Genomic DNA, 24,285 nt, shown 5'->3' on the forward strand with positions numbered 1-24,285 from the left:
TTGTAGTTCTACCTAATTTTTATTTCTTGGAAGCAACTCAAAAGTTCATATACCCCTGCAAAAATGATGTTAGCATCTTATTTTCTACCAAACTTCACGATCAACATTAAGCACACGCCAAAAGTTCATATACACCCTCAGCCCCTAAACTAAAATGATGCTTACTCGATTGAATACCACGAAAATGAAAGACTCAGAAAGATCCTTTTTTAACATCTCAGAGTTACGATTCCCGGACTGATGCAGGATGACACTGTGAGTTATCTCCCCTGTGATTTATCTGTTCAACTTTGACACCTGCTAAAATCGTCATCATTGTTCAAGTGATGATGCATCAGCCATCAATGAAGCAGATAAGGGCCATAATGGAGGAAACGGAAGGAGAAATTCAAGAACGGAATTGAGTGCTTTATTGCCTAGAGAGATGTCATTCTTACAACAAGATGCAACAATTGCTAAGCGAAATAGTTTGGGATAACTCGTTGGCATTTATCTTTGGTCCACCCGTAGCATTAAATTACAGTTGTGCTATCTGTTGCAATGTTACAATTGTGAATGTTACAGACGTTTATGATTTGATTTGTTTCTCAAAATTCATAATATTTCTAAATTTCAAATACATTTACACCTGTTGTAGTGACTTGAAAATCAGAACATAGGTCCACCAGGGTTCCAAATCTCGAGCGGGGTGAAGAACAGTCAACACCCACCGCAGAATGTTAAGCATCTGCCTCATATAGGCGAGACACCATACTATTCAAAGGAAATGCATTCGACTGAAGCCCTACAATGACAACAAGTAAAGACAAGGTAAACGAGCAAAAGAGGACAAGGTAAATTGCATCTAACTTGAGAGAGCCTCAAAACCTACTAAAAAGGTGAAACGAGAGAATGAGGGCCTGAATATGAACTTGTTAGGAAGCCGACGAGAGGGAGGCCGCCGGACAAGATGTGGACGGTGGTGGTTGTGGATCGTGATATGATTTCAACAAACATGTGGTCACGACAGAGTCTGATTGGAAAGCGTTTTCAACAAGCTGCTTCCACAGCTCGGGGCTGAAGGCCATGATTCCTGTTTATCTTGATGACAATTTGGCCAAGCATATGTTTCAAGTTTTGCGTTTTGGTCCTTAATTCCAGTTTTTATGTACCACTACAAGTCTAAATTCTGTTTCAGAACGACTGAATGCTAAGGCTTTTTGTTTATGCCTTTTTCTCATCTGTAAATCCAAAATCTGAATTTATAAACTGAAAATGTTTCTCTGGAGCACAAACAAAAGCAATGAGGGCAGACATGCAGAGTTCCGAAAATAAAACCGTCTGAAAAACCAAAGTTGGTCGGTCTGTGTCAGATAACAAGATGTCATCACAACGAAACAAATCAGCCAGGGATAACTGTATTCAATGTTTTCTCATCATACACAGAACTGTTTCAGTTCAAAAGTTTTTCAAAGAAATCATGTACAATCAATTGAACTGCATTTCAAAAGCTCTAGCCATTGGCTAGTAGTATTACATTGGTAGGACTGAAAAAAAAACAACACAAGATAAAAATTCAAAGCTCTGCGTCAGATTTCAAAGATATCAGCACTTAAAAAATAATAATCAGACAGGGATAACTGTATATTTCAATCTATCTTCATCCGCAGCAGTTAAAAATAGCAGATAAAAACAAATATATAAAAAAAAGAGGCATCAGATCTTCCTATTCAAATGAACCAATCTTGACACTCGATATCAATTTTCGAGTATTCAGCAATTATAATATTCATCATTGCCTTCCATTTGATATAAAAGCATAAAACAGGAACGGAAAACAATAAACTTACGAGGAGAAAACTACAAAAATTAAAAATAAAAGAAGAAGATGGTTGGTTGAATGAATCCCTAAGACCTAGTACAAAGTATGAAGTATAAAGCATAAGCCAAGGCGTGGAAGAGCAAAGACGGCTGAGGCGGTCAAATGTTATTTAGGGTTTCAGCAGCGATGTGGTTTCTACTTTCTCGAATGCCGACCACGTTATATAGCCGCTTCTCGGTCCGTTTCGGGCGGGGAGTGGAGAGTCATCAAATTAACGAAGCTTGAATTGGGCATTTGAATACGGACTTTCTTAGTCCTGGGCCTAACAAACTACGCCTAAACTCTGTAGGAGTAAACTTTCTTCTAGGAAACTTATGAGGAAAAATCTATGTTTGTTGCAAGAGTTAATTGCGTAGGAGCCAGTCCGTTTATGAGATTTTGGTGGCTTTAGGCCGAACAAAAAAATTAGGTCTCTAATTAAAATTTTAAATTATAGTTTAAATTTATCTTCGATTGCGTTGTATTTATTACTATTATAGATATAACGGATGATATTACAGTCACTATAAATATCGTAGTTGTGAATTTTTAATAACATATGATATTATGGACATAGATATTATGGATATCGCGATTTTGGACGATATCATTACAACCACATAATGATTGTTGTTGTGGTTGCATACCATTTTTAAGTAGTTGGTCCTAATAACAAATGTTAAAAAAAATAAATTTTAAGGGTAACTCCATATAATAAGCATTGAAAAAATTGGTCTCTAATAAATATTGTAAAAACATAAATTTTAAGAATATGCTCATAATAATAAATATTGAAAAAAAATGGACTTCTAACAAAAAGTATTGAAAAAATTAGACTCATAATAATAGCAAATAAATTTTAGAAAAGAAACTAAAGTTTAGAAGTATGCCCCTAATAAAAAAATATCGAAGCAATTAAGCCCCTAATAACAAGTATTAAAAAAATTGGACCCTTAATAATAAATGTTAAAAAATATTGGTAAAAAATTAGACACTAATACAAATATTAAGGAAAAATAAACTATAAGAATAGACTCTACTAATAAATATTAGGAAATATGAACCTATAATAATAAGTATTAAAATAGAATTAGATCCTCAATAACAAATATTTAAAATAATTGAGCCCCGTATTTTATATAAATCTATTTTTTATTAATATAATATATTATAGAAATTCTGGACCCTGGGCAAGTGCCCCTCTTGCCCATGTCTAGATACAACCCTAGTAGGGGGTCCCAAACCATGACTAATATTAAATTAATTTTAAAATTTTAAAATATTTATATTAGTCCCTAAATTATGATCTGATTCTAAATTTATATTTAAATTTTGTAATATTTTATATCAATATTTAATTATCGATATCATTTCATTTTGATATTTTATTCATGTGTATTTAATTTTACTAATTAAAAAAATCAATATATTTTTAAGGTCCTAGGAATTAAACTTGTGACCTTAAAAAATTAATTTGTTTTTTAAAAATCTAAGAATTTTTTATAAGGTCTCAGGTTCAATTTTGATGACATTAAAAATTATATCATTATTTTCAACTAGTAGAGTTAATAACATACTAACAAAATATTAAAATAGAATTATATTGATAATTTGAGGATTGATATAGAATATTTTAAAATTTAAAGATCAATTTAAAATGCTATCATAATTTAAAATTTGACATAAGATATTTTAAAAATTAATAACCAATTTAAAATAATGATCCTAATTTAAAGATTTGTTATGCCATTATCTCTTGTTATGATTAGAAACAAGAAATTTCATATTAGTTTATCTTATAAAGGAATTGGTGAACCATATAAAATTTAAGTGAAAGTAGTTAATTTATGTACCATTTTAATGTACGTAACGCTTTGATAAATGTTGTAGCATGCGGATGAAACTCTACAAAGTACAGACTGAGTTATTGTGATGATACATTAATTAACCACGAAGATAAGGTCATTCTTCTTATGTGTAGTGACCCCAGGTAAAGGTATTAGTGTCTAAATCTTCCTTGTTAATTCCTAATGGCATTTCCCAATTAAACTTGTAAAGAAGACTAGCAAGGGCGAACTCGACAGCTGTAACTCCCATATACATTGCCGGACAAATCCTTATACTCGCGCCAAATGGTACAAGCTCAAAGTGTAGCCTTTTTTATCGATAGAGGGCAGTGCCTGTCAATCTTTCAGGACATAAACGTTTTTAGGTTTTTTTTCCAACCTTCAGGATTTTTTTTTATTATTTCCTTGCATTCCCATGTGCATAGCATTCGATAAACTGTACGTGAATTATTCATATAACATTTATTTACTTTTGTTTATTAAGTTAAACAAACGAATATGAATAAATATTTATATTCATTTAATAAAAAAATAAACATGAATATATGCGTGTTCATTTCATTTATGCTATTGAAAAAACTATTTTAAAAGCTCGTTTATCGGTTCATTTATAAGCTCGTTTATTCGGTTATTTTATTTTATTTTAAATATCTCGAAGATAGAGACTAAAATGGTATACTTTGAAGTTCAAATTATGAAATATAAAAAACTTAAGAACAGTGGTATAATTTTACTATTTTTTTATATAACTTACAAATAAAAGAAATATACTCACCAAGGGAACATGTTTGAAAACATTAGATGAGTCAAACATGAACATCTTAAAAAAAAAAAAATAAACACAAATACAACTGTATGTGCTGAAGTCCAGTTGATTTACAAATTACACCCTACGTTTCTCGTGGCACTAACAATGAGGTTGTTGTTTGCAATCTGAACGTATATTTTATCCTGGCTTCATCTCCATTTACAAAACCTTGTTTTTCCAGTCAAAATCCTCTTTAGCGATTTTTGCTGCAGAAACTAAAAGGGTTGGCCTGAATCCAAATCGCAAGGACACGAGAGGACATACTTTTGAGAGAGCTCCCAAAGAAAAACACGAGAGACTGAGTTATCAAACATCATGTAAGTAGCCAATGAAGGGAAGAACTGGCGAGCCAGGGGGAAGATGATTAAAATTGATTTTTCCATACTTTTTAGGAGATTGAAGATGATAACCATACGAGGGACCGCAAAGGCATAGACGGTGGTCCGCGAGTATATCTCTCTGAGTGGTGCATGTAGATTTTGGACCTTTCAAATTTTAAAAACAAAAGCTTATTTGATACATTAATTATTCAATGCTGGAAAGATGGGAAACAAGAAGATTGAAGGGAAGATTTCTCATTTGAACTCTGTTGAGATTATGTTGGAATGCGCATATTTAGCAGATATGGCTGGAGCGAAATTGCACTCTTCCAACAAGTTATAAATGGCTTCAAAGAATCATTAAAATAAAGCTTACGGGTGTGTATACTAGCCTTGCAGATTCTTTAAGTGGTAGTCTATGTACCACTTTGGGTATATGTTAGTGGCATAAATACTGTTTTAGACGGTTGATTGGGCATAATTGGGAAAGATGTGGAAAGTTTACCTTTCTATTGTTTAAAAAAATGAAGAAGAATAGGCGTAGGCTCTTATTCCCGATGCGTATATGTTAGTGGCATAAAACCGTTGTACCTAAAATGCCCCCACAGTTGAAATAAATTCTCCAACTATAGGTGGTGCCCTTTTTCCCCGCTTTTGAATCCAACTCCGACTAATCACACGCTACCAAATGACTCCAATGGATCCAAGAAAAGGGAAGGGGAGAAAATGTTGTTTTACTGGTAAAAGAGTTGTTAAATTGGTTGGTGTAATCTACGCCGTCGTTTTGAGAAAGATTGGAGACCATGCACTTAATTAAATTATGCACTTAATTCTAATGCTTTACACATTAACACAATTTACATGTTCTAAAAACGTTAAATATTAACCTTTTAGTGAACCAACGAAACTAGTTCGGGCCACCCTCAGGGCTATAAGTGCTTCTTTTTATATAAAAAGGCAAAAATAGTTGGTATATCATGCGATATATGCATATCTAATAGAGTAGTTGTTACTATAGCTTTATGTTTGCTCAGCTAATTTGTTGTTAATATTGTTATTTACAATGTCATTGAGGATGCATGCAGTGAAATTCAAAGACATATGCAAGCGAGGGTTCTTATTTGTTTTTATCGATTTGTGGTTTGGGGGATGCACCCTACCTACCTGCTCGTGGACCCATGAATGGATGAGCTCTTTTATCAGGATTGATTTATTTTGTCACATTTAAAAGCATTAACGTGGATGGTTAGTTATTAAGTGGGTTTAATTAGGGTCAATGAGTTTGGTTTTGGGAAATTAAAAGGAATGATGGGGCATCCCCCGCACGTGGGGATTGGTCAGAATACAAAATGGAGTTCTCAAATTTTATTTATTTATTTATGTTTGAGGTAAGAAAGCATCTTTTAATTGACTCAACAACTAGTTTTAGAAACAAACACCAATGCATGTGGTGTGTTTAGACATAGATCATCGGTGTGAACAACTGGATTAAACTTGTATTATAAATATATTTACAGACAGAGAAAGACTATTAGAATAAGCATATATATCGGTAAATGCTCATTTTTAACTTGTAATGCAATCTTTTTAACAATGATTAAAAAAATTTCAAGATATCAATCTTGTGTTTTGTCCAGTAACATTGATAAAAAAAAAAGCAATTATAAATTGGCTTTTAAATTAATGACGCTCACATCAACATTTATAGAGTTCAATGTATCAAAAGCAAAATATACATTGAAACAAAATTATGGGATTTGTCGTTTGTTTCACCATTATTATGCTACAAATATTTACGTAATCTTTATATAGTCAGCAAAGACATTTGGAAATTGGGATCTTACGTTGTTTTGCCAACCAGGCAACCATCTACAGCAGCAGACACTCTGCCTTGCCATAATCACACGCCTGAAGGTCACTTTTCTCACTCATTATTCTATAAAATTCTCCTTCCTCCCTTTTACAGTAGCCTATTTTTTCTGTAATCTCAAAACAAAGCCAATCTCAAACAGGCAGAGACTTACTCTCTTTTTTCTCTGTTAATTTCCCGGTAAAATGTCCGCGTTGTGCAGTAAAATCCGCCACATTCTGAGGCTTCGAAAAATGCTGCGGCGGTGGAGGAGCAAGTCTCGCATGTCTGCCGGCCGAATCCCACACGATGTTCCAGGTGGACACGTTGCAGTTTGCGTTGGGACGAATTGCAGAAGATTCGTGGTGGTCGCCACCTACCTGAACCATCCGGTCATTGAGAAACTCCTTGTCCAAGTCGAGGAATAGTATGGTTTTTACTAACCAAGGTCCATTGGCCATTCCCTGCGACGAGTCCGTTTTCGAAGAAGTGATCCGGTTTATATCTTGCTCGGACTCAGGTCACCCTGGTAAGTTCGTGAAGACCGAGGACTTAAAAGGTAACTACGTAGGAAGGAGTAAGTTCGATCTGTGGACAGAATCTCCACCTTTGCTTTGTGGGCTTAAAGATATAGTGGGAAGAGAGAGGCAATGGCTTTGATTCTTTCTTGAGTTTCTAGAAAGCTGGAGCGAACAATTAGCCGTACGCATGGAGATGGCTGAAAAGGCGGGTGAATTATCCGCTGAGTCGTCCCGGTTCAAATCGTAATGGACGCAAAACAAAAAGGTTAAAGACTGACAGGCTGACTTCATGAAAGAAAAATGATAATAAAACCAAGTGATTGTTAAACAAAAAAAGTCCAATGTTGGATTATAGTTTATCCATATTCGATGTTCGAGTTCCAATCATGAATCCAAATCCATACGAAAACACCCGCAAGAAAGCCCATTATAAAGATGTCGGGTTACCAATATGGGTTCTAACTCACTAACTCAATCTCAACCAGGGGCGTTTGGAATTGGAGGAGGTGAGTCAAATTGGCAACACCATTTAATCATTTTCTTCGCATAAAAGAAAAACAAATCATTTTTTAAATGGGCAGATTGGCTACCGTTTTCCTAGCCATGAAAAGAAAGAAAACCAAATCAAAACAATATTCATCACAACAACCGGTTGTTGAATTCAAGAAATTAAAGCCTTAATATAAATATTGAATCCCACTTTCTGGCTACTTCTTACTCACTACTGATCTTGCAATCACACCATTCTCTCATTATTTTGTGGGACTTTCGGCTGAAAAAAGCACCAAAATCTCTAGTGGTTGATAACATTATTATTATAAATCGTTGATAATGCTCAATCTCACATAGTATTGAAAATACTATTGGGAATGGATATTTATAGTATGGAATTCCCACTTCCTTGTTGAGTGAAAGAGAACAAGGGAGACTCTCGCGCACCGTCGCCGCCGCCGTCCGGCTCGGCTCGGCACGGCTCGGCTCGTGGTCGTGGTCGACATATCCGCGCGGATACTATCTTTTTAGAGAAAATTCTTGAGGAATTTCTCTTTGAAAGAAACAAATGGAAAAATGTGAAAGATTTCAACTGATATTTATAGGGTACTGATGACTGTTTAAATTAAAATGATAACAACTGGTTTATGAGAGTTATCAGAAATTAAACAGCTTTTCCTAAATTAAATCAAAAAACGTTAAGATGTATTTGGACTGATTTCCAGCTTTATACAGAGGGGACAAGTTGTTAATATCAGGAGTTACAGGAGTTATTTGATTTAATTCTAGGGGTTACATGATATAATTTCGGGAGTTATAACAGCTGAATAATGATGCAATGAACCTGGACTATTTTTGAGTCAGGTTCATCTAAGACGTTTCAGCTGTTACAAAAGAAGAGATTTAATCCTGAAATTTTATGGACGAATTTAACTCTATTTCTAGCCTATAAATAGAGGGCTATATTCAGCTTCTCAATTCACTCTCAAAATTCACAATTCACTCTCAAAGTGTTTTCTGCAATTATTCTTTCTGTGCTTTTCGAAAAGAAGAGCAATACCACCGGCAATCCACTCCGATTTCGGGTGTACGGAATTCGGAGCGACCGTGTTAACCTCGGGGGACGGTCTGCCTACTGCAGCGATTACACACATCGGGGCGAATTCGTTTCTAAGGCAGTGGTTATACCACGACACGGTTTACGAATCTGTTCCTTTTAATTACTGTTTATATTTCCAGTCAGTGCTAACGGTGTAGTTTTGCAGTTCATATATCCAATAATTTAGAAAACGAATTCGATATACTGCAATCATGTCAACACCTTTGAGCAAGCTTATTCCCGATCTTTCCAAACTCGATGCACTTGATGGAAAGAATTATAGAAGGTGGTCCCAACGAATCTTGATTTTCTTTGAGCAGCTTGATCTTGACTACGTGCTGCTCAAGCAACCACCTACCATGCCGCCAACCCCTACTGTCGGTAATGATACGGATGCGGTCCTTAATGACGATGCCTTAGCAACTGCCGCCGCCACTCTTGCTACCTACGAGAAGTACGAGAAAGACAATAAAACGGTGCGAGGACATCTGCTCAGTCACATGCCAAATAAGTTATTTGATATGTTCCTTAGAGAAAGGAGTGCCAAGGTAATATGGGACACTCTCGAGAAGAAGTATGGTGCGGACAATGCGGGCATCAAAAAGTACGTTGTCGGTGAATGGCTCAAATTTCTAGATGACAGACGACAAGCCGATAATGGATCAAGTCCATGACTATGAGAACCTAGTCGCTGACATCATCGCCGAAGGGATGCAAATGTGCGAGGTGCTGCAAGCCAATGTTCTCGTTGAGAAGCTGCTCAAGTCTTGGTCCGACTACCGCAACTCTCTTAAGCATAAGAAGAGAGAAATTTCGCTTGAAGAGCTCGTGGGCCATATGAAGATTGAAGAAGCCAACCGTTTAAAAGATAAGCTTACTAATTCTATGAGTAATTTATCTTTTAGAGCTAACCTGGTTGAGTCTAAATTTAAGAAGATCATGAAACGTGGGAATCAAGACAAGAAGACAAAACCTCATAAGGCTACCAACTTCAAAAAGTCAGGAAATGCCAAACCTGAAGGAAAGACGCTCAAGTGTTATGTCTGCGATTTACCCGGCCACAAAACTTACCAATGTCAACACCGCTCGGACCGCCAGAATGACAACAAGCCACATATGCACGTTGTAGAAGAAGATGATGAGATCATTGATGCGGTGGTCTCAGAAGTTAATCTGGTGGAAAATAGTTCGGAATGGGTTATTGACACTGGCGCTTCAAAGCATTTATGTGCAAGGAAATATTTTTTCACCGAATTTGAGGATGGGAACGAAGGTGAACGTGTGTACATGGGGAATTCTAGCAGCTCTGAAGTGCTAGGCAAAGGCAAGGTTTTACTCAAGCTGACCTCTGGTAAAACTCTGGCTTTAAATAATGTTCTGTATGTACCTGCCTTGCGTAGAAATTTGATAAGTGGTGGGCTTCTGAATAAGGCAGGCATTAAGTTAGTTTTTGAGGCAGATAAACTTGTACTTTCCCAAAATGGTGATTATGTTGGGAAAGGGTTTTTAAGCAATGATTTATTTGTCATAGAAACTCAATTTAATGAAAATAAAGCTACCACTTCTGCTTATATTGTTGAATCCATTTATATGTGGCATGTTATATTAGGACACGTGAATATTCATGCTTTAAAGAAATTGATAAATATGAATGTTATGCCTAAACTAGATACAACTAGCTTTAACAAATGTGAAATTTGTGTAGAAGCTAAGCATACTAGACCTCACTTTAAGATTGTTTCTAATAGAAAGGCTGAGCTGTTAGAACTTATTCATACTGATCTAGCAGATTTTAGAAACACTGAAAGTAAAGGAGGAAAACACTACTACATAACTTTTGTAGATGATTATTCAAGATATACAAAAGTTTATCTCCTAAAGACTAAAGATGAAGCTGAAAACTTCTTTCTTATTTATAAGGCAGAAGTTGAAAATCAGTTAGATAGGAGAATCAAACGGGTTAGATCTGATAGAGGTGGTGAATATGAATCTAATTTATTAAAAGATATTTGTGAAAAGAATGACATAATTCATGAAAACTTCAGCCCCTATTTTCCTCAACAGAATGGTATAGCCAAAAGGAAAAATAGAACTTTAAAAGAGATGATGAATTCTTTAATAATAAGTTCAGGGTTATCTGATAATATGTAGGGGAAGTCATTCTATCGTCAACTCATATCTTGAACCGAGTTCCTCATAAGAAATTAGATTCTAACCCATATGAATTGTGGAAAGGAAACGCTCCTAATTTACAATATCTAAAAGTGTGGGGGTGTCTGGCTAAAATGGGTTTGCCAGACTTTAAGAAGTCCACCATTGGACCTAAAATCGTTGATGCAGTGTTTATAGGGTATGCTACGAATAATACTAGTTACAGATTCATGCTTTTACAAGATTATTCTATTTGTGAGTCAAAAGATGTTGTTTTCTTTGAAAAATACCTTTCCTTTAAAGGAACCGAGATTAAATGTCGAAACACAAATAGAATATATTCCATCAACTTCTTCTAGTAATCCTGCTAGGTCTTCTGAACAAATTGATTTTGAGTCTAGAAGAAGTAAAAGGCAAAGAGTTGAAACCTCTTTTGGACCAGACTTTATTTCTTCCTTTATTTCTGAGATAAATGATTTAGACTCCATTTCAGATCCTATAGCTCAAATTTTTCTGTTAGATGAGGATCCTAAAACTTTTGAAGAAGCTATAAGATCTATCGATGGTAGTTTTTGGAAAAGCGTTGTTAATGATGAACTAGAATCGATAATGTCTAATCATACTTGGGAATTAGTTGACTTGCCTAAGGGATTCAAACCAATCTCCAACAAATGGGTCTTTCGGAAGAAACTAAGGCCAGATGGTTCGATTCAGTGGTACAAGGCAAGGTTAGTCGTCAAAGGGTTTACTCAAAGGTTTGGTTTAGACTACTTTGATACATACTCTCCTGTTACGAAAATCTCAACGATTCGTGCATTATTTGCGCTAGCCTCTATTCATAAGTTACAAGTACATCAAATGGATGTTAAGACTGCTTTCTTGAATGGGGATCTAGATGAGGAGATTTACATGGAGTAGCCACTAGGTTTTGAAGCACCTGGTATGGAAGGGAAAGTCTGTAGACTTAAAAAGTCACTTTATGGACTTAAGCAGACTCCTAAACAGTGGTATGAGAAATTCCATAAAACAATTCTTAGTTTTGGTTTTGTTGTTAATGGTTCTGATGCTTGTGTGTATTCGAAGATGTTTGACACTGAATGTGTCATCATAAGCCTGTATGTTGATGACATGTTGATTTTCAGTTCTAACATCGAGTCCATTAACAAAGTTAAGAGTTTCTTGTCAACTAAGTTTGAGATGACAGATTTGGGAGAAGTTAATGTAATCTTAGGAGTCAGAGTTACCAAAATTGAAAAGGGATTTTCTTTAAGTCAAGCACATTATATAGAGAAAGTGCTAAAGAAATTTGACAGTTTTGATGTCGTCCCTGTTCGAACTCCTTATGACCCTAGCATATATATTGTTAAGAATAAAAGAAGTAGCGTTTCTCAAACTGAATATGCTAAATTAATCGGAAGCTTAATGTTCTTAATGAACTATACTCGGCCTGATATTGCTAATGATGTGAATAGACTGAGTAGATATACTCATAATCCGAGTGGTGAATACTGGATTGCTCTTAAACGCTTACTGAAGTATGTTAAGGGTACTTTGGATTGGAAACTTGAGTTCGTTGGCTTTCCTGCGGTTCTAGAAGGATATTGTGATGCCAACTGGGTTTTCTGAATGTTTTTACTTTGGGTAGAGCAGCAATCTCATGGAAATCATCAAAGCAGACTTATATTGCTTGTTCTACCATGGTGTCAGAGTTTATAGCTCTTGACCTAGCTGGGCAAGAAGCCGAGTAGCTCAGAAGCTTGTTAGTAGATATTCTGTTGTGGGGAAGATCGACTCCTCCGGTTTCATTATTGTGTAATTCACAAGCTACGATATGTGTGGCTAAGAACCAAGCTTACAATGGTAAGAAAAGACACATTCGTATAAGACATGAATCAATTAGACACTTAATAAAGAATGGAGTGCTCTCTTTAGAGTATGTGAAGTCGGAAAGGAACCTAGCAGATCCGCTTACCAAAGGGTTAAGTCGGAAGTTGGTCGTAGATTCGTTGCGGGGGATGGGTCTAAAGCCCATTGGTTGAGGAATTCATGGTGGATACCCAACTTAGTTATCTAAGTTCCATGAGGTCAAACGAAACCATGGAAAGACTCATAGTGCACATTCCTACTGCCTATCCCTATGATGAATAATGTGCATGCCCATGATGAGCTTAATTGCTCTTAATAAATTCATAGCCCAGGCTTTGGGTGGTCTTAGTGAGAAAGACTTAATGAATTTACCGATTTTGGCTGAATATCTATTCTTAATAAGTTCATAACCCAGAGTAAGTGGATAGGAAATGATGAACTTACCGACAGAAAGATTGAGTTTGTTAAACTCTTAATAAATTCAAATCCAATTATTTGGATGGTTCTAGTGAGAATGACTTATTGAATTTACCAATAAATAATGTTGAATATTTATTCTTAATGACTTCTTAGCCCAGAGTTTGGGTGGTTCATTTATAATGAACTTGAAGAAAGTCAACATACCCTTTGTGAGGTTAAGCTTTTATAAAAGCACTTAATTATTTCATATCCATGTTAAGGGTGGTTTATATCGAGATAAACTTGATGAAATAACCTATGTAAGTGAGAAGGGTCAGCCGCCTTCTATGAAAAATGTTGGGCCATTTTTCTAGCACACTTACTAGAATCCTGAGGTAAGATGGCCAAATATATACTTTTGTATATATATATCTTACACATTGAGGACTCAGGTGGATGAAGGGGTTAGTTGTGTGTTATGAGTTTACCCCCATCTTAGAAAGTTCCACACTAGTTTCACTTATCTAAGAGAATGATTGCTCATCATCACTATGTACTAGTTCCAGATACGTTCACTAGTGCTTAAGCAACTAATCTCGCTATTGCTCTTCTGGAAAGTTTGTTTTCGAGTTTCAGAAGAATTCTTTCGTATTAGTGGGGTAATTTTGATAATGCTCAATCCCACATAGTATTGGAAACACTATTGGGAATGTGTATTTATAGTATGGAATTCCCACTTCCTTATTGAGTGAAAGAGAACAAGGGGGACTCTCACGCACCGCTGCCGTCGCCATTCGTCTCGTCTCGACACCGTACGTCACGGCTTGGCTCGGCTCGTGGTCGTGATCGTGGTCGTGGTCATAGTAATACGTGTCTTCGATACGTCCGCGCGAATACTATCTTTTTAAAGAAAATTCTTGTGGAATTTCGCTTTGAAAGAAACAAATGGAAAAATGTGAAAGATTTCAACTGATATTTATAGGCTGATGAGGACTGTTTAAATTAAAATGATAACAGTTGGTTTATGAGAGTTATCAAAAATTAAAAAGCTTTTCATAAATTAAATCAAAAAACATTAAGGTGTATTTGGATTGATTTCCAGCTTTGTACAGAGGGGACAAGCTCTTGATATCAAGAGTTACATGAGTTATTTGATTTAATTCAAGGGGTTACATGATATAATTTTGGGAGTTATAACAGCTGAATAATGATGCAATGAACCTAGACTATTTTTGAGTCAGGTTTATCTAAGACGTTTCAGCTGTTACAAAAAAAGAGATTTAATCCTAAAATTTTATGGACGATTTTAACCCTATTTATGGCCTATAAATAGAGGGCTATATTGAGCTTCTCAATTCACTCTCAACATTCACAATTCACTCTCAAAGTGTTTTCTACAATTATTCTTTCTGTGCTTTCCGAAAAGAAGAGCAATACCACCGGCAGTCCACTCCGATTTCGGGTGTACGGAATTCAAAACGACCGTGTTAACCTCGGGGGACGATTCACCTACTGCAGCGATTACACACATCAGGGTGAATTCGTTTCTAAGGCAGTGGTTATACCACGACATGGTTTATGAATCTGTTCTTTTTAATTACTGTTTATATTTCCAATCAGTGCTAACGGTGTAGTTTTACAGTTTATATATCCAATAATTTAGAAACGAATTCGATATACTGCAATCATGTCAACACCTTTGAGTAAGCTTATTCTCGATCTTTCCAAAATCGATGCACTTGATGGAAAGAATTATAGAAGGTGGTCCCAGCGAATCCTGATTTTCTTTGAGTAGCTTGATCTTGACTACGTGCTGCTCAAGTAACCACTTACCATGCTGCCAACCCCTGCTGCCAGTAATGATACTGATGCGATCCTTCATGACGATGCCTTAGCAACTGCCGCCGCCACTCTTGCTACCTACAAGAAGTACGAGAAAGACGATAAAATGGTGTGAGGACATCTTCTCAGATGTCAAATAAGTTATTTGATATGTTCCTTAGAGAAAGGAGTGCCAAGGTAATATGGGACACTCTCGAGAAGAAGTATGGTGCGGACGATGCGGGCATCAAAAAGTACGTTATCGGTGAATGGCTCAAATTCCAGATGACAGACGACAAGCCGATAACGGATCAAGTCCATGACTATAAGAACCTAGTCGCTGACATCATCGTCGAAGGGATGCAAATGTGCGAGGTGCTGCAAGCCAATGTTCTCATTGAGAAGCTGTCCAAGTCATGGTCCGACTACTACAACTCTCTTAAGCATAAGAAGAGATAAATTTTTCTTGAAGAGCTTGTGGGCCATATGAAGATTGAAGAAGCCAACCGTTTAAAAGATAAGCTTACTAATTCTATGAGTAATTTACCTTTTAGAGCTAACCTGGTTGAGTCTAAATTTAAGAAGATCATGAAACGTTGGAATCAAGACAAGAAGACGAAACCTCAGAAGGCTACCAACTTTAAAAAGTCAGGAAAGGCCAAACCTGAAGGAAAGACACTCAAGTGTTATGTCTGCGGTTTACCCAGCCACAAAGCTTACCAATGCCAACACCGCTCAGACCGCCAAAATGACAACAAGCCACAGATGCACGTTGTAGAAGAAGATGACGAGATCATTGCTGCGGTGGTCTCAGAAGTCAATCTGGTGGAAAATAGTTCGGAATGGGTTGTTGACACTGGCGCTTCAAAGCATTTCTGCTCAAGGAAAGAGTTTTTCACCGAATTTGAGGATGGGAACGAAGGTAAACGTGTGTACATGGGGAACTCTAGCAGCTCTGAAGTGCTAGACAAAGGCAAGGTTTTACTCAAGCTGATCTCTGGTAAAACTCTGGCTTTAAATAATGTTTTGTATGTACCTGCCTTGCGTAGAAATTTGATAAGTGGTGGTCTTCTGAATAAGGCAGACATTAAGTTAGTTTTTGAGGCAGATAAACTTGTACTTTCCCGAAATGGTGATTATGTTGGGAAAGGGTTTTTAAGCAATGATTTATTTTTCATAGAAACTCAATTTAATGAAAATAAAGTTATCACTTCTGCTTATATTGTTGAATCCATTTATATGTGGCATGCTAGATTAGGACACGTGAATATTCATGCTTTAAAGAAATTGATAAATATGAATGTTCTACCTAAACTAGACACAACTAGCTTTAACAAATGTGAAATTTGTGTAGAAGCTAAACATACTAGACCTCACTTTAAGATTGTTTCTAATAGAAAGACTGAGTTGTTAGAACTTATTTATACTAATCTAGCAGATTTTAGAAACACTGAAAGTAAAGGAGGAAAACACTACTACATAACTTTTATAGATGATTATTCAAGATATACAAAAGTTTATCTCCTAAGGACTAAAGATGAAGCTGAAAACTTCTTTCTTATTTATAAGGCAGAAGTTGAAAATCAGTTAGATAGGAGAAACAAACGGGTTAGATCTGATAGAGGTGGTGAATATGGATCTAATTTCTTAAAAGATATTTGTGAAAAGAATGACATAATTCATGAAACTTCAGCCCCCTATTTTCCTCAACAGAATGGTATAGCCGAAAGGAAAAATAGAACTTTAAAAGAGATGATGAATTCTTTACTAATAAGTTCAGGGTTATCAGATAACATGTGGGAGAATTCATTCTATCTTCAACTCATATCTTGAACCGAGTTCATCATAAGAAATTAGATTCTACCCCATATGAATTGTGGAAAGGATACGCTCCTAATTTACAATATCTGAAAGTGTGGGGGGTGTCTGGCTAAAGTGGGTTTGCCAGACTTTAAGAAGTCCACCATTGGACCTAAAATCGTTGATGCAATGTTTATAGGGTATTCTACGAATAGTGTTGCATACAGATTCATGCTTTTACAAGATTATTCTATTTGTAAGTCAAGAGATGTTATTTTCTTTGAAAATACCTTTCCTTTAAATGAACCTAGATTAAATGTCGAAACACAAATAGAATATATTCCATCAACTTCTTCTAGTAATCCTGCTAGGTCTTCTGAACAAATTGATTTTGAGCCTAGAAAAAGTAAAAGGCAAAGAGTTGAAACCTCTTTTGGACCAGACTTTATTACTTCCTTTATTTCTGAGATAAATGATTTAGACTCCATTTCAGATCCTATAGCTCAAATTTTTCTGTTAGATGGGGATCCTAAAACTTTTGAAGAAGCTATAAGATCTATCGATGCTAGTTTTTGGAAAAGCGTTGTTAATGATGAACTAGAATCGATAATGTCTAATCATACTTGGGAATTAGTTGACTTGCCTAAGGGATTCAAACCAATCTCCAACAAATGGGTATTTCAGAAGAAACTAAGGCTAGATGGTTCGATTCAGCGGTACAAGGCAAGGTTAGTCGTCAAAGGGTTTACTCAAAGGTTTGGTTTAGACTACTTTGATACATACTCTCCTGTTACGAAAATCTCAACGATTTGTGCATTATATTTGCGCTAGCCTCTATTCATAAGTTGCAGGTACATCAAATGGATGTTAAGACTGCTTTCTTGAATGGGGATCTAGTTGAGGAGATTTACATGGAGCAGCCACTAGGTTTTGAAGCACCTGGTATGGAAGGGAAAGTTTGTAGACTTAAAAAGTCACTTTATTGACTTAAGCAAGCTCCTAAACAGTGGTATGATAAATTCCATAAAACTATTTTTAGTTTTGGTTTTGTTGTGAATGGTTCGGATGCTTGTGTGTATTCGAAGATATTTGACACTAAATGTGTCATCATAAGCATGTATGTTGATGACATATTGATTTTTCAGTTCTAACATCGAGTCCATTAACAAAGTTAAGAGTTTCTTGTCCACTAAGTTTGAGATGCCATATTTGGGAGAAGTTGATGTAATCTTAGTAGTCAGAGTTACCAAAACTGAAAAGGGATTTTCTTTAAGTCAAGCACATTATATAGAGAAAGTGCTAAAGAAATTTGATAGTTTTGATGTCGTCCCTGTTCGAACTCCTTATGACCCTAGCATACATCTTGTTAAGAATAAAGGAAGTAGCATTTCCCAAACTGAATATGCTAAATTAATCAGAAGCTTAATGTTCTTAATGAACTATACTCGGCCTGATATTGCTTATGCTGTGAGTAGACTGAGTAGATATACTCATAATCCGAGTGGTGAACATTAGATTGCTCTTAAACGCTTACTGAAGTATCTTAAGGGTACTTTGGATTGGAAACTTGAGTTCGTTGGCTTTCCTGCGGTACTGGAAGGATATTGTGATGCCAACTGGGTTTCTGATAATGATGAGGTAAGCTCTACGAGCGAGTATGTTTTTACTTTGGGTGGAGCAGCAATCTCATGGAAATAATCAAAGCAGACTTTTATTGCTCGTTCTACCATGGAGTCAGAGTTTATAGCTCTTGACCTAGCTGGGCAAGAAGCCGAGTGGCTCAGAAGCTTGTTAGCATATATTCCGTTGTAGGGAAGACCGACTCCTCCGGTTTCATTATTGTGTGATTCACAGGTTGTGATATGTGTGGCTAAGAACCAAGCTTACAATGGTAAGAAAAGACACATTCGTATAAGACATGAATCAGTCAGACACTTAATAAAGAATAGAGTGCTCTCTTTAGAGTATGTGAAGTCAGAAAGGAACCTAGCAGATTCGCTTACCAAAGGGTTAAGTCGGAAGCTGGTCCTAGATTCGTCGAGGGGATGGGTCTAAAGCCCATTGGTTGAGGAATTCATGGAGGATACCCAACTTAGTTATCTAAGTTCCATGAGGTCAAACGAAACCATGGAAAGACTCGTAGTGCACATTCCTACTGCCTATCCCTATGATGAATAATGTGCATGCCCAGGATGAGCTTAATTGCTCTTAATAAATTCATACCTCAGGCTTTGGGTGGTCTTAGTGAGAAAGACTTGATAAATTTACCGATTTTGGCTGAATATATATTCTTAATAAGTTCATAACCCATAGTGAGTAGGTAAGAAATGATGAACTTACCGACAGAAAGGTTGAGTTTGTTAAACCCTTAATAAATTCAAATCCAAGTATTTGGATGGTTCTAGTGAGAAGGACTTATTGAATTTACTGATAAATGAGGTTGAATATTTATTCTTAATGACTCTTAGCCCAGAGTTTGGGTGGTTCATTTATAATGAACTTGAAGAAAGTCACCATTACCCTTTGTGAGGTTGAGCTTTTATAAAAGCTCTTAATTATTTCATATTCCTGTTAAGGGTGGTTTATATCGAGATAAACTTGATGAGATAACCTATGTAAGTGAGAAGGGTTAGCCGCCTTCTATGAAAAATGTTGGGCCATTTTTCTAGCACACTTACTAGAATCCTGAGGTAAGATGGCCAAATATATACTTTTGTATATATATATCTTACACATCGAGGACTTAGGTGGATGAAGGGGTTGGTTGTGTGCTATGAGTTTACCCCCATCTTAGAAAGTTTCAGACTAGTTTCACTTATCTAAGAGAATGATTGCTCATCATCACTATGTACTAGTTCCAGATACGTTCACTAGTGCTTAAGCAACTAATCTCGCTATTGCTCTTCTGGAAAGTTTGTTTTCGAGTTTCAGAAGAATTCTTTCGCATTAGTGGGGGAATGTTGATAATGCTCAATCCCACATAGTATTGAAAACACTATTGGGAATGAGTGTTTATAGTATGGAATTCCCACTTCCTTGTTGAGTGAAAGAGAACAAGGGAGACTCTCGTGTACCGCCGCCACCGCCGTCCGTCTCGTCTCAGCTCGGCACGGCTCGTGGTCGTGGTCGTGGTAATACGTTTCTTCAACACGTCCGTGCAGCTACTATCTTTTTAGAGAAAATTCTTGAGGAATTTCTCTTTGAAAGAAACAAATGGAAAAATGTGAAAGATTTCAACTGATATTTATAGGCTGCTGAGGACTGTTTAAATTAAAATGATAACAGCTGGTTTATGAGAGTTATCAGAAATTAAACAGCTTTTCCTAAATTAAATCAAAAAACGTTAAGATGTATTTGGACTGATTTCTAGCTTTGTACAGAGGGGACAAGCTGTTAATATCAGGAGTTACAAGAGTTATTTGATTTAATTCCAAGGGTTACATGATATAATTTCGGGAGTTATAACGGCTGAAAAATGATGCAATGAACCTGGACTATTTTTGAGCCAGGTTCATCTAAGACGTTTCAGCTGTTACAAAAGAAGAGATTTAATCCTGAAATTTTATGGACGATTTTAACTCTATTTCTAGCCTATAAATAGAGGGCTATATTCAGCTTCTCAATTCACTCTCAAAATTCACAATTCACTCTCAAAGTGTTTTCTGCAATTATTCTTTCTGCGCTTTTCGAAAAGAAGAGCAATATCACCGGCAATCCACTCCGATTTCGGGTGTACGGAATTCGGAGCGACCGTGTTAACCTCGGGGGACGGTCCACCTACTGCAGCGATTACACACATCGGGGCGAATTCGTTTCTAAGACAGTGGTTATACCACGACACGGTTTACGAATCTGTTCTTTTTAATTACTGTTTATATTTTCAGCAAAGCAAGGAAGTCTCCAAAGCAAGGATTTTTTTTAAAAATAATACGTTCATGTAAATCGAATTCCTTTTGCCTTTAATTGGTTACCGAACTTGGTTTGTTCGGAGGTTATTAATTACTTTTGTTACTTCTTAAGTAAATTTTAATATTAATAATAGTTTCTCTAATGATGATTTCCCATCATCAAAATAATCTTTCCATGCCAATATCAGTTTATCACCTCAAAACTTTTGCACCTAAAGCAAAGAAGACGTTAAAAGCGTTATTATTACTAGGAAAGAACGATGGTGATAAAGAAGTGATATAATTGGCTTTGATTAACAATAACATGAGTGACCCACCTCTATAATTTGCAATGATATTCTGCTATTTTTGGTTGAGAAGGAAACGAAAACATCCCACCATCGAATGGCTAACAATACTTGAACGACATAGTAAAAGTGAATACGTGACTAGGAAAAGCTCATGGCTTCTCACAACGCACGCTGCCTCCAGATTCTATGTTGCAGAAAACTCACGGACAACCTTTTTCTCACTATTACATGAAAGCAAGAGTTTTGAAAATCCAATTCTATACCGTTAACTGTGATCCTTGATTGTTTTATTTGTACTCAAACGGGCAATATTTTCAGGTAATCATAGAGCAAAAAAGTTCTATAATTTTTATTTAAAATTTTACCGATAATGCATAAATTATTACAACACCGTAATGGTGTATATAGGAAACAAAAGTACGTAGTGAAGACTAATAACTTCAAGCTTGAATTCGTCAGGTCTTTCCTGTAAATAGTAACTAAATCTTCAGGGAGAATAACCTGCACCGAAAGCAGCAGGTTAATAAGACAAAATTTAATAACAATCGAAAGGAAGCATCCGAGATGACGATAATGATAACCACCCTGTATATGGTTAAGTAGGGATGATGATAGCCCAAAAAGAGAGAGAAAAGTCCAGGTGATAACTTGAGAAATACAGAATCCAAAGAGAAATCAATTTAAGCTTTTACAGAAAGGAGAGAGGGTAGAGAGGTGCAATAAAGCTGTCAATATATATAGTGTGGGAAGATGTGGGTCCGCTGGTAAAGTCAAGTGGTATTGTTCTTCATCCTATTCCCATTCACAGAAATACAAAAGGGTTTTGAAAATTCCCACTAAGGTAGTAATTATGTATCGTAACAGTTGTTTTTATTGCATGCCATACATATAATTTTGTTAAATTATGCTGGACATGACGTTTATGGTTGTGCCCTTGAGCCCTTCTTTCCTTCATGAATTAGAAAAAGCATTTTCAGATAATATTACATATTTTGAGGTAGTAAGCTGCTTCATTAAGAATTCAGTGGTTGGTTTATTATTTCAATGGCAATTCTAAGTGGAAACTTTTCTCGGAATTGATTGAGAGATAAGAATTTGCTGAATAATGTACTATAAAACAAGTGGGTCATGCTTCTGCTTCAACAGATCAGTGAAAAGTTAAAAAAAGTAAATGAACTATTAAAACACCCAGACTTTGCTTAATCCTTACATTAATTCTTTGTGAGGACATCCACTGCATTCCTTTGGGAGAAAACCACCGCATCAAAGCATACCGTTACGTTGTTTTAAATTATGACATTTTCTTAAAATAGTTTATAGTGATTATGATATACCATTACTCATAATGTGCGTATACTTTATAAATATATTTACTTAAATCTAGTTAAAAAATTGAATCATTCAAAACATGAAATGGAAACTCGAATTGAAAGAAGACTCAAATGATTTATAGTGATTATAATAATAATAATAATTTATAATGAACGATATTTCAAAATTTTAACTGAATTAACATTAAATTAATTAATTACAATAGTTTAATAAAAAGACATTATTAATAATATAAATATTTAAATTTTTAGCTTTCGCTTTCCAATGTACACGACGCAAACAAAAGAAGGGATAAAAGTCAATAGCACAAAACGACCCAAAATTATATCCCTTCCTCTTTATTTTTTTTTTTTGATAAATCAATTTTATATCCAAAAGAGTAGGAATCTGCTTCAAAATACAACATGTTCTTACAAAAAAAATCTATACTTACAACACTATACATCAGAACATAAATATCAATGTTCAATACCCCCATTGAATACAAAGAGCACTATTGACATAGTCATTTCTATTTATTTCCCTACTCTTAAGTTGAATACCAACAGAATCTTTAATAGCAAGGAGTAAGGCATTAACATTTCTTGAACGTCTTTGGTAAATTCTCTTGTTCCTCTCCTCCCAAATAATGTAAGTAAAAGTAGTCCAAGCTAGCTTCATAATAGCAGTGAGCAATGATTTTCCTTTCCAGGAAGCAAAAGCCCATGAAATGCGAGCACTCCACGAACAAGTTCCTCTGCAAATGCCATTAAGATTCAAAACAGAACTCCATACCGAATTTGCCACAGTACAATGTAGAAACAAGTGGTCTCTAGTTTCCATCTCCTCATTACAAAGCACACAGATACCGTCAATGTTGAACCCCATTCGAATCAACCTATCTTTAGTTGGTAATCTGTCAAGAAAAGCCATCCAAGTAATAATATTATACTTAGGAACATGAAGAGGAAGCCAGAATAGCTTATGCCAAGTAACCTTATCATCTTTGTTACGAATGTGATGCCATATGTCTTTGATTGATTGTGTTCCAAAAGCAAAAATGGAGGCAGCTTGATTCCTCATACTTAGCAATTTGCAAAAGCTCCAGCTTGTATTGATCCTAGCCTCCATAGTCCAAAAATCAGAGTTCTTGCCCAAATTATACATATTATTCTCTATTTCCCATTCTTTATTTTCTCCTACCTACGTTGTTAGCTATTTGGCTTTAATATCAGCGAGATGATTAATTCATAACTATTTTATTCATCTCATTAAAATTGTCATTTATCAAGGTTTTTATAATATATTTTATTATTTAAAATTTACTATCGACAGGAACTTTAAAATATATTTTAAATATGTCAAAAATATTTTAAAACTTTAAAGTAAGTATTTTTAAATGTATATTTTATAATTATAGTTAAAATTAAAAAGTTGATCACTAAAATTAAATAGTAACAATTTTAATAGAGTAAAAAAGTATATTAGCGTTATTATCACGTAAAATATATATTAATTAGCTCTTGTGTTTTAAAATGCAATGCAACCCCTTGCATGTAATGAGACTTGTGAAAGACGAGGAGGCACAACTTCAATAATGAGACTGACAAATCACCATTTACCATTAAAGAAAAAAAGTATTACTTTTATTTAAAGTTTTTGTTGATTCAATAAAGAGTTGGTATGTAATTTTCTCATTAATAGAATTTTGAAACAATTCCAAAAAAAATAAAAGAAAAAATTTGCACGTGACTTCAATTGAGCTTTGCTTTTGATTAAATTTGGGTTTCAGGACACATTTACCTTATCACTCATTGCCCATCGTATTCTTTATTCCAAAATTATAGGGTAAATTCAGTGTTTACTACCTAAACTTTTTGTTCGTTTTAGTATTTAAACTTTTAATTTTTCAAAATCATATCCAATGTTTAGTTTGCATTTTATTTTAATACTCTATCATTAC

At 35.4% G+C, this 24,285-nt stretch overlaps 1 protein-coding gene, 3 non-coding genes and 1 pseudogene across 4 annotated transcripts; 1 reads left to right on the plus strand and 4 right to left on the minus strand.

Annotated features, from left to right (window-relative positions):
* Positions 1–1,341: 1,341 nt before the first annotated feature.
* Positions 1,342–1,427, minus strand: LOC120216811. The gene has a single exon (XR_005525087.1). It is a non-coding gene; the product is annotated as a small nucleolar RNA R38 (small nucleolar RNA).
* A 134-nt stretch (positions 1,428–1,561) lies between these two features.
* LOC120216810 lies at positions 1,562–1,651 on the minus strand. Its single transcript, XR_005525086.1, has one exon. It is a non-coding gene; the product is annotated as a small nucleolar RNA R38 (small nucleolar RNA).
* A 41-nt stretch (positions 1,652–1,692) lies between these two features.
* Positions 1,693–1,768, minus strand: LOC120216807. Its single transcript, XR_005525084.1, has one exon. It is a non-coding gene; the product is annotated as a small nucleolar RNA snoR64a (small nucleolar RNA).
* A 5,102-nt stretch (positions 1,769–6,870) lies between these two features.
* On the plus strand, positions 6,871–7,324 carry LOC120216776 (annotated as a pseudogene).
* Positions 7,325–22,808: 15,484 nt separating this feature from the next.
* Positions 22,809–23,453, minus strand: LOC120216777. Its single transcript, XM_039214109.1, has one exon. The coding sequence runs from the start codon at positions 23,451–23,453 to the stop codon at positions 22,809–22,811; it is 645 nt and encodes a 214-aa protein (XP_039070040.1).
* Positions 23,454–24,285: the final 832 nt, after the last annotated feature.

This window comes from Hibiscus syriacus, unplaced genomic scaffold (genome assembly GCF_006381635.1).
Source record: "Hibiscus syriacus cultivar Baekdansim isolate YM2019G1 unplaced genomic scaffold, ASM638163v2 tig00110163_pilon, whole genome shotgun sequence".
Taxonomy (NCBI): domain Eukaryota; kingdom Viridiplantae; phylum Streptophyta; class Magnoliopsida; order Malvales; family Malvaceae; genus Hibiscus; species Hibiscus syriacus.